General features: G+C 44.8%; 2 protein-coding genes across 3 annotated transcripts in view; one reads left to right on the forward strand and one right to left on the reverse strand.

Annotated features, from left to right (window-relative positions):
* Positions 1 to 4,870: 4,870 nt before the first annotated feature.
* CCDC185 (coiled-coil domain containing 185) lies at positions 4,871 to 6,787 on the reverse strand. Its single transcript, XM_075266502.1, has one exon. The coding sequence runs from the start codon at positions 6,736 to 6,738 to the stop codon at positions 4,972 to 4,974; it is 1,767 nt and encodes a 588-aa protein (XP_075122603.1). The 5' UTR covers positions 6,739 to 6,787; the 3' UTR covers positions 4,871 to 4,971.
* Positions 6,788 to 15,803: 9,016 nt separating this feature from the next.
* Positions 15,804 to 16,705, forward strand: part of SUSD4 (sushi domain containing 4) — a 65,435-nt gene continuing 64,533 nt past the window's right edge. Inside the window, exons 1-2 of one of the 2 annotated variants that reach the window (XM_075267150.1) lie at positions 15,804 to 15,902; positions 16,290 to 16,448. In XM_075267150.1, the coding sequence (XP_075123251.1) occupies positions 16,322 to 16,448 (127 nt within the window). In that variant the 5' untranslated portion in view covers positions 15,804 to 15,902; positions 16,290 to 16,321. Of the gene's footprint in view, positions 15,903 to 16,173; positions 16,187 to 16,289; positions 16,449 to 16,705 lie in introns of those variants that run through there. The other variant, XM_075267151.1, reaches the window with a different exon arrangement.

Here is a 16,705-nt window from a genome sequence, read left to right on the forward strand (position 1 = left end):
CACAACCATAGCGGAGGCTCAATACATACCGTATAATGTGATTCCAGATATACTTTACAGCAGAATAGTGAGCGCAGCTCTGGAGTATAATACAGGATAAGTAATGTAATGTATGTACAGTGACTGTACCAGCAGAATAGTGAGCGCAGCTCTGGAGTATAGTACAGGATGTGTAACTCAGGATCAGTACAGGATAAGTAATGTAATGTATGTACACAGTGACTGTACCAGCAGAATAGTGAGTGCAGCTCTGGAGTATAATACAGGATAACTAATGTAATGTATGTACACAGTGACTGTACCAGCAGAATAGTGAGTGCAGCTCTGGAGTATAATACAGGATGTAACTCAGGATCAGTACAGGATAAGCAATGTAATGTATGTACACAGTGACTGTACCAGCAGAATAGTGAGCGCAGCTCTGGAGTATAATACAGGATGTAACTCAGGATCAGTACAGGATAAGCAATGTAATGTATGTACACAGTGACTGTACCAGCAGAATAGTGAGCGCAGCTCTGGAGTATAATACAGGATGTAACTCAGGATCAGTACAGGATAAGTAATGTAATGTATGTACACAGTGACTGTACCAGCAGAATAGTGAGCGCAGCTCTGGAGTATAATACAGGATGTAACACATCTAAGACATGCCCCTTTTCTGAGAAGCCACACCCATATATCTAACAAGTTGATAACTCTTAGCTCAAATTAGAGATACCAAGATTTGCCCCATGTATGTGTAGTCCGGTAGGATACCTGGGCAATGACTTCCCTTTCTATGTAGATTTATTCTCTATATAAACTGGTGTCTAAAAGTCGGTCGTGTTTTGGGGACATGTTGGTGTAATTGGATGGGACTTACATATGGCGGACACTCCTACGTTCCAGACCCTTCCGGTTACATTGTCTTTTTCCCGGTCTCGGTTTGGCGCACAGGACGACTCTCACACCAGCGGTTTATATAACAATATGACATTTATTAGTATCAAACATACAAAAATAAACATCTACAATAATTTGCTCTGTTATATTCTACATTATAAATATATTAAAATTATTATTGGAAAAAAAATCACAATCCCAAATGAGTATTAAAATACATGCTATAATAAATCATACATTCACCACGGGATTAGGAGGGCGGTATAAGGACAAGTGTTTGATCACCGGCGATCCTACACACACTCCTCATCCACTGCAGCATCTTCTAGCGGTTCCGGACCATGGAAATACTGATGATTTTCGTGTAGGCCCGAACAGAAAACTTTTTGTGATTTTTCACACAATACTGAATACAAAAATCTACAAACACTGATTTACCTTACCCATATATTCATTAACTCATTAAAATAAGAATATCAACTTACTGCAGTACTCGCTAGTGTCCACTAGATGTCATGTTACTCTACAGACTGATAAAAGAGAACTATCTCGCTTTACAGCCTGCAGTGAAGCGGAATACTATCACTGTATTAACACTAGAAGGGGTTAAATGGCACAAGGGAGCGTAGATGAAGTGGTTTGGCCCTAACAGGAGGAATACCATGTATGATAACAGAGCAGGAGCAGACATGGCGGCTGTAATGCTAGAAATCATTGTAAAGGTCAATGTCAGGAAATGGTATGACAATCCTGGTCTGTGTATACAGCTTCATACACTATGTATACAGCGTGTCAATGTGTTTGGCTCCAGCTCATAGTAATTACTGTGGTTATTTATAAGATTTTGCTTGCGCTGAGTACGGCTCAATATAAATCCATGGCAACGGCGACTTTTACAGTAAATATAAGAGCCATTATAATACAAGACAGGATTTATTAGGCTCTAAATGTTAAAGGGATCCTCCAGGACTGGAAAACTGGGGGATCTTAAAGAGGTCTTCCAGGACTAAAACACTCCGCTCATCCTTGGGATAGGTCATATTTATGTGGTCAGTGGGGGGTCTGACCCCCAGGCCCCTGCCAATAAGCTGTATATATAAAAGACTGTGGTGCTGCAGACCCTGTGCATGTTCATTGGTCACATAGTATATCAACAGCTCAGTCCCATTCAAGTGATTGGGGCTGAGCTGCAATACCAAAAACAGACACTATATCTGGTTTATGAAGAGGCCGGAGCTTCCTGATATATCTCTTGTTCCCCGTGCCAGTCAGGACCTTTATTAAGAGTGGCGTACGATACACCAGCCGTAATAAATCTGCCGCACTCTGTATAAAGGACATTAATGAGGGTGTTCTACAGGGCATAAGATTGATGGTCATTAAAGGGGCTCTATCACTAGATTTTTGTAATCACCTGGCTATTCGCTATTTCGTTATCACCTGCTATTCGTTAGTAGAAAGACCCCCCCTGTTTTTGTTAATTACCATGTAAATCAATATGCAAATCAGCTCCAGGGTGCACGGTGGGCGTTCCTTGCACCCCCTTGCATCATACCTTCAGGACGCTTAGGGTCAGTTCACACGTGAAAACCGCCTAGCTTATTTGTGCGAGGTAAAAAACCTCGAGGAGTTTTTTTGACGCTGTTTTTTGCATTCCACGCGGTTTTTGACGAGGTTTTTGACGTGGTTTTCGCTAGCGGTTTTCGCTAGGTTTTTTTTTTCCTATATGTGCTATAGAAACTGCAGGCGAAAACCGTGCGGTTTTTTGCAAAAAAAGCGCGGTTTTGTGTGCAAAAAACCGCGCGGTTTTTTACCGCGCGGTTTTCGCCTCCCATTCACTTCTATGCAATTCTTCAGGCGTTTTCCGCCTGAAGAAAGGTCATGTCGCTTCTTCAGGCGGAAAACGCTAGGAGGAAAAAAAAAGCTAGTGGTCTACATAGACCACCATGTTAAAGGAGAGGTTTTTGAAGCGAATTCCGCTGTCAAAAACCTCCCCTTTGCCCACGTGTGAACTAGCCCTTACCGCTGCCTCCAAGGCCTTCTCCTCCTGCTTATTCACCGCCTCCATTGTCGGCGGTTTCTATTGAAGTCACGCGCGTGCGCTCCCTCTGGCGCTACTGCGCATGCTCCAGCGCCATTTTCCTGTAGATAACATTGCGATCTGGCACTGGAGCATGTGCAGTAGCACAGCGGGGGGAGCGCTACTGCGCACACGCGTTACTTCAATAGAAACCGCCAACAATGGAGGTGGTGAATAAGCAGGAGGAGGAGGGCTTGGAGGCAGCGGTAGGCGTCCAGAAGGTATAACGCAAGGGGGTGCCCGGAATGCCCACCGTGCACCCTAGAGCTGATTTGCATATCAATTTACACAGTAATTAACAACAACGTGTGTGTGGGGGGGTCTTTCTACTAACGAATAGCAGAACCTGAGGCTATTCAGGCATATCTTTAGCTAAAAACACAAAAATCTAGTGACAGAGCCCCTTTAATGTGTGATTGGCGGGGGCCCAACACATGACACATCCGAGGTAAAAGCTGTCTACATTAAAAGAAAAGAATTTCGGCTAGAATTAAACTTTTTAAGAAAAGGGCTAAAATGGGTTTCCAAAATAAAATAAGCTTCGGGCCCCATGCACACGACCATATTTTTGGCCTGGTTCTGTAGTAACGAATAGCATATGGCCCATATGGAGCCTTGGAGAGAATCGGGTCAGTAGGCTATCCCATATTACAGAACCGGACCTAGAAAGCACATGGCCATATTTATTATGGATCCATTTGGGGCTGTAGGATTGAGCTGCCCCAAGCAGAGCAGATTCTATTGTGCGTTTTTGAGGTTTGGTCCATCTACTTTATTGATAGGATCCGTGGAAGAAAAAAAGAGCGCATGGACACTAACCATGTGCTGCCCATTCTGTTTCCACGGACCCAAATACAACTATGGTCATGCACATGGTCCCTTCCGTCACTGATCCCCCACCACTGTCATTACGACACTACCTGGATTCTCCGATCCTCTCTGTTTGTCAGTCCCCTGGAAATAATTGGATGAGGAGGGTCATGAATGTGGCCATGGCTGGGCATCTCCTACGTGCCAACAAAGGCCAGGTAGTGAGCACTTACGAGCCATCATAACAACTGCAGTGGGGCATCGGTGAAGTAAGTTAGGATTATTAAATTTTTTTCTAAAAAATGTTATCCCACCAGACAGCCCCTTTAACAGATTTACTGACATGAACACCCCATATAAGCATAGCATTTGGCATCACAACATCCTGACTCCTACAAGATCATTACTGGGTCCAAAAATACTGGGACTTTTTGGTTCTTCCACGTGTACGGACCAGGCTACTAAAAAGTTAAATTGGGACAAGCCGATTCTTAAAGGGGCTCTATCAGCAAAATCATGCTGCTAGAGCCCCACATATGCGTGAATAGCCTTTAAAAAGGCTATTCAGGCACTGTAAATGTTATATTAAACTACCCCCCAGTTTTAAAATAATACCCTAAAAAAGAATGTGCTCTACTTACCGAACGTGCACGCTGGGCGGGCATTCAGGGTGTGTCTTCTTCATCCACGCCTCCTCTTTCTCCGATGTCCTCGGGTCCCGTCCTCCTCCAGCGCTCGCGAACTGACATTGATAAAAAAAAATGGCCTGGGCGCATGCGCAGTAGCCGTAGAAGCCGCAGGTCTTTTTTTTTATCCATGTCAGTTCGCGAGCGCCGGAGGAGGACGGGACCCGAGGACATCGGAGGAAGAGGAGGCGTGGATGAAGAAGACACACCCTGAATGCCCGCCCAGCGTGCACGATGCGTAAGTAGAGCACATTCTTTTTTAGGATTTTATTTTAAAACTGGGGGGGTAGTTTAATATAACATTTATGGTGCCTGAATAGCCTTTTTAAAGGTTATTCCCGCATATGTGGGGCTCTAGCAGCATGATTTTGCTGATAGAGCCCCTTTAACAGTGTTTGATCCTTCCCTGACCTGGTCCCAATCTTAATTCTAATAAACACCTCGTAACCATAATTACCGCCTGTGGTCTGATCTGTTTTCATTGTCTCTTGGGTTGGGTTGACTCTTCCTTTAAGGGATGCTTCTCATGAAGCTTGCATTCAGTTGGGCCTCCAGGGCCATCTGGTCGAATGTTCTGCTCTTGGTCTGCTCTCTGATTTTATCTCGGATGTGAAAGGAGGCCCTGGCGATCTTTTTCCCCTCCTCCACGGTGGCTTCCTTCTCCTTGAGGACCTTGTCACTTTTCCGATCCTTGACCCTGATGAGATGTGCAATGTGTTTTCGGTAGTTTTCATCTTCTTCGTCCAGTTTTTGTTTTACGAGTTGGTGGGCTTTCTCCTTGATGAAGTTCAGTTCTCGCATTCGCTCGGCCTTGCTCTGCAGACTTTTTCCCAAAGAGTCTTTCGCCTGGAGAATCTTTTGGTTGGTCACTTGAGCCAACATTTTCTTGTGTCTTATTTGCTCTTTCTCCTGCTGTTCTGCTCGGATTTTTGCCATGAACTTCATCTCTTCTTCCTTAGATGCCTTCTCTTGAATCTCTTTAAGACGTTCCTCTTGGATCTGCTCATACGTCTCCTGGAACCTCTGCTCCTTCAGCTGCATGGACATCCTCTTGGAGCGCTCCTCAGCTTTGACTTGGTTGTCTACCTCCTCCTTGAGCCGAGAATGTCTTAGCTTATCATATTCGTTCTTTACTTGGATGTTTTTCTTATTCTGTAAGTCTTTGATCATCTTAGCCTTGATGGCTTGCAGCATCCGTTCCTCAAGAAGACGACCACCCATTTCTCTTGTGTCTTTCTCTTTTACCTCCGACTCTAGCAATAGGTTCCTTGACTGTAGATCTTTTTGAACTTTCTTCATGCCGTCTTTAAGAAGGATCCTCTGTTCAGGAGACAATGTCTTCCACTCCTTGTTATTCTGAGCAGTCAGGTATCGGACGGCATCGAGTTGCCACTCCAGTTTAGAGTTTCTTGGACTTTGTCTGCGGTTCTGCTGGCGGTCAGTCCAGTCGTGCTTGCTCAGAGCTTCTCGGATTACCTTCTCCTTGCTTCGGAGGTCTTCCCAGGCTTGTTGGGCTTGCAATTTCCTTTGCTTGGACATCTCCTCCTCTTGGTGTTTGAGTAACATCAGGGCCGCAATCTTCTTATCCCTAACTGGCACGGATACCTTGATTTCTTTTTCTACCTGACGGGTAAGATGGTGAATTTGCTCTTCTGGGTCAAGTAGATTAACATGACTTAGACTTCTTTGCATTTCTCCTTCTCCTTTGTGGCCCTTAGTTGCAGGGACCCAACGGTTTGGAGAGGTAGCACTGTGACGGGGGTCCCATCGATTTGGGGAACTTGTGACATCTAAGTAGTCCCATTGGTTTGAGGAGGCTGTGGTGTCTCGGTGGTTCTGAGAGGGGGCGGAGGAGGGGTGAAGGTGGTCTCGGAGGTTCTGGGAGGCAGGTAAGGACTGAAGGTGATCTCTGTGGTCCCGGAGGTTCTGAGAAGCAATGGAGGACTGGAGATGGTCTTGCTGGTAGGTGACGCCAAGACCACCCGGATGACAGTCACTCTCCAGCAGTTTCTTCCTCAGCTCCCGGCATACCCTCACCTTCCTCAGCCTCTCCATCTCATGGGCCTCATACATCTCACTGACCTCCTGGCTGGAGGCCTCAGGGTTCTCCTCTCTGACCTCTCCATAGGACTTGTAGAGTAAATCCACAGGCCGCACTCCCAGCCGAGCACAAGCTTCCAAGGATCGGGGGCTGGTGAGTACATACCGGCTGTCACCACCGTCCTCGAAGTTAGTCAAGTCTAAATGCAGGAAGGGAGATCGTCTGCCGTCCTCCATTGCGCTTCCCCTGCCCCTCGTTACTCTGACGCTACTCTCGGTTGCCCCGGTGATTAGCTGGCATGAAAATACATTACTAACGCCGGAGACAGAGTTGTAAGCAGCGCGCGCCCTCTAGCGGCCACAATCGAAAGAGCGTCACAATGAGCTTCCACCTGATTGCGCATGCGTAGAATTAGGTTTCCGAGCACTAGAGGGAGAACTGATGTAACAAATACGTGTAACGGATGTCTCCTGTCTCCGCCATTTTACATGGTTCGTTGTCAGGTGATAAAATGTATAATGACCAAAGTATTGTAATCGTCTCTCTTATATTAACCCCATCTTGACACAGTCAGTTTCCACTTTTGTGTTTTTGGTTTTTATTCCCAAGCCAGAACCTTTTGTTTTTCCAAGCACATATATATAGGAGGGCTTGTTTTTTGCAGGACAGGTTGTATTTTCTACTGCTACAATGTAATAAAACACGTATTGGGAAGAAGGTGCAACGAAATATTAATGGGGTAGAAATGAAAAGCACACAGACCCCATAGACTATAATTGGGTCCATGTGTTTTCCGCATGGTGTCCACACGGGCCATGCAGAGAGGAAAGTAGTTCATGAAGTATTTTTCTCTCCGCATGTTCCGTGCAGACACCTAGCGGAAAACACACGGACACATTATAGTCTATGGGGTCCGTGTGCTTTCATTGCTTACCACTTGTCAATGCGTTCGGTATTCCTTTCGGGGGTCCCCAAGCGGACTCCCTGAACGGAATACCAAACGCAGATGTGAACCAGGCCTTAGCAGCACTCCGACAGCTCCCATAATCTCAGGGTTCCCACCCACTAAATTTATGTGAATGGGCTCTGAGATACAGTAGCGCTGCTAGTTCAGTACACAGTGTCCAGAGCCACCCTTTCCATTATAGTCTATGAAGTCCACAGGTCTTCACAAGAACTGTCTTTTAAGTGGATTGGGTCTCCATTGTTCAGGTCCCCAAAAGGATTCGAAGAACAGAAACCCAAGTGCTAGTGTGGACCTAGAGTAACAGTGTCAGAATTTCCCATAACCAGTGCCAGCCATAATGACTTCCAAAAACACTAACACAGTGCCCCCATAAACATTGCCAGCCATAGAGTAACTGACTGAAACACTAATATAGTCCAGATATAAGTAGGAACAGCTAATAGGTTCCCCCTAAAAATTGTGTCAGCCAGAGAGTGATTTCCAAAAACACCATGACATTGCACCAATATGCAAGACATACTGATAGGGAATTTAGATTGTCAGCCATATACGGGACAGTGACTGACAATGTCTCTAATGCATTGCGGAATATGATGGCGCTATATAGGTAAAATAAACAAATAGTGACTTCCAAAACACTATTGCAGCACATATATAACCAGAGACAGCTAAAAGATACATCTTACAAACGGTGTGACCCAGAAAGTGCCCCCCCTTCCCCCCAATGAAAAAGTACTAAACAGAGAATGAACCTTTGAAACACTAACACAGTGTTCCTATAAATTATATCAGCCAGACACTGCCCCAAAAACACCGCCAGAGTGCCCTTATAAAAAGTACATTTTAGTTCTTGCATTTTGTATTCATGGCTGGATATAAATCCTGGCTCCACAGAATATTATGTATTATTGGTGGTGTCTCCCATTTTACAATCGGGTAAGTGCGTTATAAAATGGACATTTACTGTGGGGGGCCGGTAAAAGGGAGCAGTAAAAAAATGAACTGCATTAGGCCAAGAGAGGTTCGGATGCATCGGCTGCAATGAAGAGCCTTAAAGCGCTTATCCAAGACTTCATATTGATGGCCTGTCCCTAGAATTGATTATTGGGGGTCCAACACGCAGCACCCCCATCGACCAACTGATATCTAGATAGTATACAATGCCAGAAGCAGGCAGCTCTATACATATATTCTTAGCATTACAGATTCCCTTCATAACAGGTCCTGGTTATAGTATATGTATAGTCATGTATAGCATAGTCATGTGACCAGACAACAGGACCAAACAGGAGGCAGTGGTGCCAACACCTTTGTTAGGGACATTAAAGTGTCCTCATAAGAGTATGTTGCAGAGTTCCAAATTAGATAATTAATTAACAGGCCTAGATGGACTGCAGCCATTTTGGTTTAAGCCTGGAGAACTGATTAAAGACACAAGATGGTAGTGTATCAAAAGAGTTCTGATTTTATTATAAGAAAAAGGTAGTTTAAATACATTACAGACAAAGAGCTGGCTTGGCTTATTCTAATTAGTATACCATGATTGGTCATAGAGATATAAGATAAGCCTGGCACATGGCTATTGGCTGAGGCCTGGTATAATCTGCATCTTATTATAATTTTCCAAACTGGGATGGACTTTCCCATGAAACAAAGAAGGATTCAAAATACTTATGTGTGAGCTAACATCCCAGACTATCTATATGTATATATCATGGCAAAAGAGATAAGATGACATGTTGCAACTTAATTAACAATTAGCTACATAGATTCTGTCTATACAAACTCTAAGTGACCTTCATAAACCATCAAATATGACAAAGTGCCCAGATACCATAAGATTAATACTTTTGTTGGTTATGTGTCCATACATCATGTAAAGGAGGTAAGAGATATACAAAGTCAGCTGCATCTTCTCAAAATGAGGTCCTTGAGAGATAAGGATTAGCAACCTCTGCATTAACGTTCATTATCACATTCCTTAAAGTCTAACAAAGGGCCTCCTTGACTTAAGCAGAAAAAATACATACTTATACAGTTTATATGTGAAAGATTACAAGATGGCTGCCAAAATACAAAGATGGAGGACTTAACTCTAACACCTTGTATACTCAGTGCCCATATGAGTGATACAGTGCCAACACCTTGTATACACAGTGCCCATATGAGTGATACAGTGCCAACACCTTGTATACACAGTGCCCATATGAGTGATACAGTGATCTGCTCTTGGTGAAGGGTTGGCTTGGAGGTCAGCTTGACAGAGGGGCTATTTGGGACATGACAAGCTTAGAGGTCCATTCTTGTAGAATTCAGCCACTTTATGTAAGAGAGACACTAGTCGGTTGCCCGAACTGACGAGCCTTAGAAGATCTTGTGAGTAGTAGAATGGGTTCTTTGGTGGAATGCATTGTATCCCCTACGACCTACTGTTGCTTTTCATCTGTGACATTCGGTTGAAGTGTTCCATCCACCGTTCCAACTGGTGGTCAGCTTCAGGTGACTTAAAGGATCGGTGTCTGGGCAGCAGCTCAAATGGGCCAGTCGGGAACAGCAGTGCATTGGCCCCAGAGGAGTGTGGTACTGGTCAGAAAAAGCAGCCATGTTGCCACTAGCCTAACCCTGGTGGCTGCGCATCAGCACTGTTATTCTATAGTACCATACAAAAACCCATGGTGCTGATGTGTTTCAAACTGAGGTTTCTTGGGTTCCCCTCCCCAAATGAAATGATTCTGGTAATAATCCCTTGTAAATAGACCCTAGTACCTTTTAAATTTGGGTTTCTTCTTCTGGACCATTATTGTTTTAGCACCCGGACTATTTGGAGGACCCTTAGGTGGGCAGTCAGTCTGCGCTGTCATAAAAAGCCCCTTCATGACAGACATTGGGTATATAATTCACATGTAAAAGTGTGACATTGAATTGACTTGAAAAGCAAATACACCCGAGGGTTAATCCATGACAGAAAGCAATACATGCATAATGAATGAGACGGCTGACAGCTACGGCATTAGCATAATTACTATATACATACTGTACATACTGCCGGACCTTATACATATTTTATATATTGTACATCTCCAGATCTAATTAATTCTGCACCTAGAAGTCATCGATAATTCAGGGGGCAGGGAGGATATCACGGCGCGTGGAAGAGGACGCAACAAGCACAAGCAAAATAATCCAGACGTCTCAACATGTGAATGCAAGTCATCGCGCACATATATCCACACCTTGTAACACAAAGTGTTAAAATGCCAATTTTCATGCAAAGTTTGCCCAAACCTCTTAGAACATCAAGGCACCTTTGTGACCAATATTGGCAGGAAGACCCGCAGCATGAGAAGGGTTGTCCAATCCCATGTAAAGGGGGTGTATACTTGTGCAACCCTTTAACCATTTTTGTTGCTCCAGTGCATAATTTTGCAAGTTGACCTGATGACATCATTACCGTTATGTGTATACAGCTCCTTTGCAGACTTGTGTGTCTCCATGGTTTCAGACTACAAACAAACCCTAAGCAAATAATATGTCAATGGTAGGGTTGAGCGATTGGGATCGGCTGGAAAATGATCGGAAATCGGATTTTGAAATCTCAAGTCTAAAAGTGGCTTTTCCCATAGAGAAGCATTGACTAGGATTGAGCGATCAGGATCAGGCAAGATCGGATCTTGATCGGCAATCGATCAAATTTTGCCATCGGGATCGGCTGGAAAATGATCAGAAATCGGATTTTAAAATCGATCCTGAAATCTCAAGATCGGCTCAACCCTAGTCAAAGGAAATCTTAAGGTCAGGTCACTTAGGGATGCTAAGACACCAACAAGTCCTAAATTTGATCCTCTCCACTTCCAGCCCAGTGAGTCCCAGCACGGGAAGAAAAAGGGATCTGAACTGTTGAACAGAGCACCGGAGATAGGTGAGTTTGTCTTTTTTTTGTTTTATACCTACCTCGGCTTCACCATCTTATGATTCCTTGAAAAACCCTTTAAGGAAATCATACACCTTTACCGAAAAGATGGGGCAGAAGGAATAGGTATTGCCTGTAGGTCAGACTACAAACTGGCTTTGTAGTCTGTAAATATGGAAACAGTACATAGGAACTGAATTCACAAGGGATTCTTATTTTTTTTTTTTTGCAAGACTATATGCAAGCTTGATTCATTGGAGCAATCATAAAAATAAAAACTGCAAAAGTTCACACACCCTTTAATTTGGGACTATGACCCCCTGTCCGTAATCTCGCCAGTCCTAGGCAAACCCCCCCTTCTTGCCCATATGTAAAACATTAACCCGTTGGTGTCATCTCCTCGTTGTCACATGTTACAAGCCGTGTTTGTTTTCTTGGAGAAGTTGTGATATTGATCTAATTGCCGCACTGAGATGAGCAATGTGAGCTCAGTGTGGCGCGCCGTAAACGCCGCCGCATCTGGTGATCTCTCCCTGCTGAGACTGTGCTGCTTATTACATACAAAGCTGAGGACTTCAATCAGTTCTGCTATATTGTGTCTGCAGGGGCGGCGGATTGTTGTCCTAGACTCTATTATGTACTGAGCCTGATTGCCAAATGTCACCGCACAATCCCAGTCTGATCTCTATAACTTGTCATTCTCCAGCCTGCTGGGTGTTGTAGTCTTTTGAAGGCTTCTGATGAGCGCCCAACCAATAGTTATGCAATGTGTACACCCAGCTTAAAGAGGACCTTTCACCAACTCTTTACACCCTTTAATAGCCTCCCCACCACTAATTCCAGCAAAGTTGGAATTTTTTCTCTAGCCCATGCCATTCCCAAGCAATCAGCCCAGTTAGATGCCTGACATACTAGCTAGACTCTCTAATGTCAAGTAGGTGGGGTCAGGCAGGAACAGGCAAGGGGGTGTGACTCAGGGCTCCAGTCAGGTGGACAATGTCAGAGCTCAGAATCACACCTCCTTGGCTGCTCCTACTTGACACCATCCACTTAATCCACTTGACATTAGGGAGTCTAGTCTGCATATCAGACACCAAAACTAATAAGACTTAACATAACTTAATAAGTCCCCACACCTAAATGGTGGTCTCTCCCTAAGGAGTGACGATATCCCCTTAAACCTGTCTAGAAGCCTCCCACCTCTGCCAAGTCAGTCTTCTCTGCGCCGGGCTGAAGAGATCCAATCAGATTGAAGCAGCTGTCCTCGGCTGAGAGACTGTACTTGGTAAAACCCCACATCATTGCATTGCAGCAAAGGCCTCTGGGAAGGTCGGGCATGCTGTTAAAGGGAGCACCCTCTATTGGGCTGCATGACTTAGGCACTGTCTTCCTAATTACATCATGGAAGACAGATTTGCATATTCTTCCCATGTTCCTTTGCACAGTGGAGCACAAAATGGCTTAATAAGACTCCACACACCTAAATGGTGGCTCTCCCTAAGGAGTGACGATATCCCCTTAACCAAAACTAACAGCAATGATTGCTCAGGAAGGGTGTGGGCTAGAGAAAAAATTCCAACTGTGCCAGAATCTGTGGTGGGGCGACTATTAAAGGATGTAAAGTGCATGAACTGGCGGAGGTGGTGAAAGGTCATCTTTAAGAATCTCTTCTGCTGCCTGTACTTTTGCTAACTATTACCCAGCTATGTCTCTCTCCTCCACTCATGTACATGTGAGAATATACAGTATATGTGCAGCTTATCTCCTCTGCAAAGAAGGATCGGGCATGTTAAAATCCATTGGCCCGATCCTTCATTCCCCTGATGTCTTCTGTCATGGGAAAGTCAGGAGACTCCTATATACTTTAGCTGCTTGGTCAGTTTAGCCGACCAATATACCCCTCACCATCAATCCTTGAATTTCATCATGATCGGTGTCAGATGGAGAATTCGTTTAAAGGGTTTGTCTCGCTTTTCAACACATCCCTTATATGTAGTGTAGGGGCTAATTGTGGGCCCCAAACACAGTATAATGGCCCCCTAAGTGCCCCAACACACAGTATAATGGCCCCCTAAGAGCCCCAACATACAGTATAATGGCCCCCTAAGTGCCCCAACACACAGTATAATGTCCAGATAGAGAGCGGTGAGCTGGATTTATTACTTAACACTCTGTTTCTTCTCTGCTCTGGGGTCTGATGTAACATTAGTTCTTGGTGCCCGGAGCAGAGCAGCGAATAGTGAATCATTACTTACCATTTGTTTCGTTGTTCACAGCAGTGATTTTGTCAGTCGCCGTCATAGCCCCAGGGACTGTAGGGTGTACCTCTTGGGGTGCACGTGCCGCAGGTTGAAAGCCACTGCCCTAGATCCTACAGTTCTTTTATTAGATCCACACTATAGCTTAAGATATATAGATAGCTATGGCATAGGAGATAGATAGATAGATAGATAGATAGGAGATAGATAGATGGATAGATGGGAGATAGATCGATAGATAGATAGATAGATAGATAGAGAGACACTGCTGCCCATCCCCAAACCTCAATGACACAAATCACGTCCCTTCCTATCAGTGCCCCCATAGAACGCTCTCCTTTCCTCCCTGTCTGTGGTACAGTGGTCATAGGACACATATAATACACTCCAATACCCTACTAGTAATACATGTAGAATACTGGTGGGAAATCTGGAAAGAAATCTCCAGCACAGAAGACATTACAAAGACCAGGGAGATCAGTAATATCATGTAATTCTCCCCCACCTACTTCTATGTCTTCAGAAATCTTTCCTTTCCTCCACTTGTAGCTTTTGAGCAGTCATTACATTTGCATGTAATAGAGCGTCGCAGCGTATAAATACGCCTACTACATACCTGATGTAGTGTATGAGTCTGCTATATACTGTATATATATGGGGTCAGACTGAGATGCATCAACCCCAGATCCTGGCTGCAATCTACCACCTATTGTTTACCATGGGAGGCAATGGCGGACACTTCTTTATTTTAGTCTTGCTCGACCTTCCTGCAGATTCCGCTACATGAACCTACCACTGGTTAACCCCAATGTATTTAAGGATTAATAGTAAGCAAACCCCCGCCGGATAGCCCTGCTTTGTTTTTACGCCATGGGTTACACAGGGTTGGATTTGGAGAGGAATCCTCGGAGGTAGACTGTCTCAAAGTCCTCTGTAAATTCCGTTGTCCTTCCCCATCATAACATATATACTACATGGTCAAAAGTATGTGAAACCCGAATTGCAAGATTTGTTGCTTTCCCCTTGTGAATCGCAGACTCCATTCCAAAGATATTGCTGGTTTTGTCAATATGCAGATTAGTTCTTTGGAGCAATGAGGGCACTGCCATTACTCCAAAAAAGTAGGCATCAATGCCCTCATTGGTCCAAAAAGCTCATTTGCATATTGCCAAAATCAGCGATATCTCGGCAACGGAAGCAGCAATTCACAAGGGGGAAAAAACACCATTAACAATAACTGTAAGAACAATGCTCTGCAGCAATAAATATGGGAGCGATACTCTGCAACAATTAATATGTGAGAAATGCTCTGCAACAATTAATATGAGAGCAATGCTCTGCAGGAATGAATATAGGAGCAATGCTCTGCAGCAATGAATATATGAGCAAGGCTCTGAAACAATTAATATAGGAGCAAGGCTCTGAAACAATTAATATGAGAGCAATGCTCTGCAGCAATGAATATAGGAGCAAGGCTCTGAAACAATTAATATGAGAGCAATGCTCTGCAGCAATGAATATAGGAGCAATGCTCTGCAGCAATGAATATGTGAGAAATACTCTGCAACAATGAATATGTGAGCAATGCTCTGCAGCAATGAATATGTGAGAAATACTCTGCAACAATGAATATGTGAGCAATGCTCTGCAGCAATGACTATGTGAGAAATACTCTGCAACAATTAATATAAGAGCAATGACTATAAACTGCAATGCTCTGCAGTAGTGACTATAATAGCAATGCTCTGCAGCAATGATTGTGATAGCAATGCTCTGCAGATATAAATGTGATAGCAATGCTCTGCAGCTCTAGCTATGATTGCAATACTCTGCAGAAATGACAATAAGAGTAATGCTCTACAGCACTGTCTATAATAGTAATACTCTGCAGCAGTGACTGTGATAGCAATGGTCTGCAGATATAAATGTGATAGCAATGCTTTGCAGGCAGGAATATAATAGCAATGCTCTGCAGTTTATATAACTGATGCATGCATGACACCTCCTAGCTCTAGCACCACCGTATATACAGTATGTATACTCTACATGTACAGGATGTATACAACATGTATAGCCTGCACAGACTTCAGCTCTGTTCTCTTCAGGACCCTGGAGAGCGCCCTCCCTGCGCGTCCCCGACATAACAGGAGTTTCTCCCGGGGGCGCGCCTGCCAGGTGAAGCAGAGCAGAGGAGGTGGCTGCTGTAGGGCAGGAGTGGGAGGAGGACTCACTTCTCAGGGGAGCCCAGTCCTATGTCTGCTGCAGGTAACAGAGGATTCCTGACTGGGGGAGGGGGGCTTAACCCTATGCATGCCCTGCAGAAGGCTGCTCCCTAGTGCTGGAGGGGTTCCCATCCCAGTATCCCCAGTCTTCCCCTTGACCTTATCAGGATGCAATATCCATCCAGAGGAGGGCACAGCCATGCATGCCTGATCAGGCAGGAGGAGGATCAGCAGCAGCAGCAGCAGCTCCCAGTCTATCCTGAGCATATAAAGAGGCAGAGGAGGGAGCAGGCTGCATTGTAGGGGATGAGCTGGGAGCAATGACCAGTGAGTGCCCATGTGTCTGCAGCTGCTGCTACTGGGGGGACTACAGGGGTCACCAGGCACCAGTGCAGGAGGTGAGCTGCTAACCCCCCTGTGTGCTCTGCAGGTCTCTGCCTGGATGCCTCAGCTCCATGAAAGATGTGTTATGGAATGAGCGGAGGAAGGAGAGCAGCAGATCCATCCGTAGGTCATCAGCAGGCGGTGCTGGCCCTGCTCCTCTGGGTCCAGGTCTCCCTCTGCTTCGGCCCAGTGCAGCTGTCAGTGGGTAAGTGAAGACCCTGCCTCTTCTATGTTTCACACCTTCTCCATAGTGTATGGTGCCACATGTGCGTGTCTGGGGGCGCTCTCAGCATTGGATCATAAGGACTTCATGTGGTGCTGATAACAGCGAGCAATAGATTGGATTTTACTGGACAGAGCATGGGGGAAAGGTAGACTGCGGGGTTGTGGTGGCTCTTCATGAAGTAAACGGCCTGTCCTTGTCTTCTGGGAATATTCACATTTGTTTGGTTTCTTTATAAT

The sequence above is a fragment of the Leptodactylus fuscus genome, chromosome 3 (genome assembly GCF_031893055.1).
Source record: "Leptodactylus fuscus isolate aLepFus1 chromosome 3, aLepFus1.hap2, whole genome shotgun sequence".
NCBI lineage: Eukaryota > Metazoa > Chordata > Amphibia > Anura > Leptodactylidae > Leptodactylus > Leptodactylus fuscus.

Bases quoted from the DNA above. Each gene is read 5' to 3' on its own strand.
- CCDC185 (XM_075266502.1), bottom strand. From the start codon at position 6,738: ATGGAGGACGGCAGACGATCTCCCTTCCTGCATTTAGACTTGACTAAC.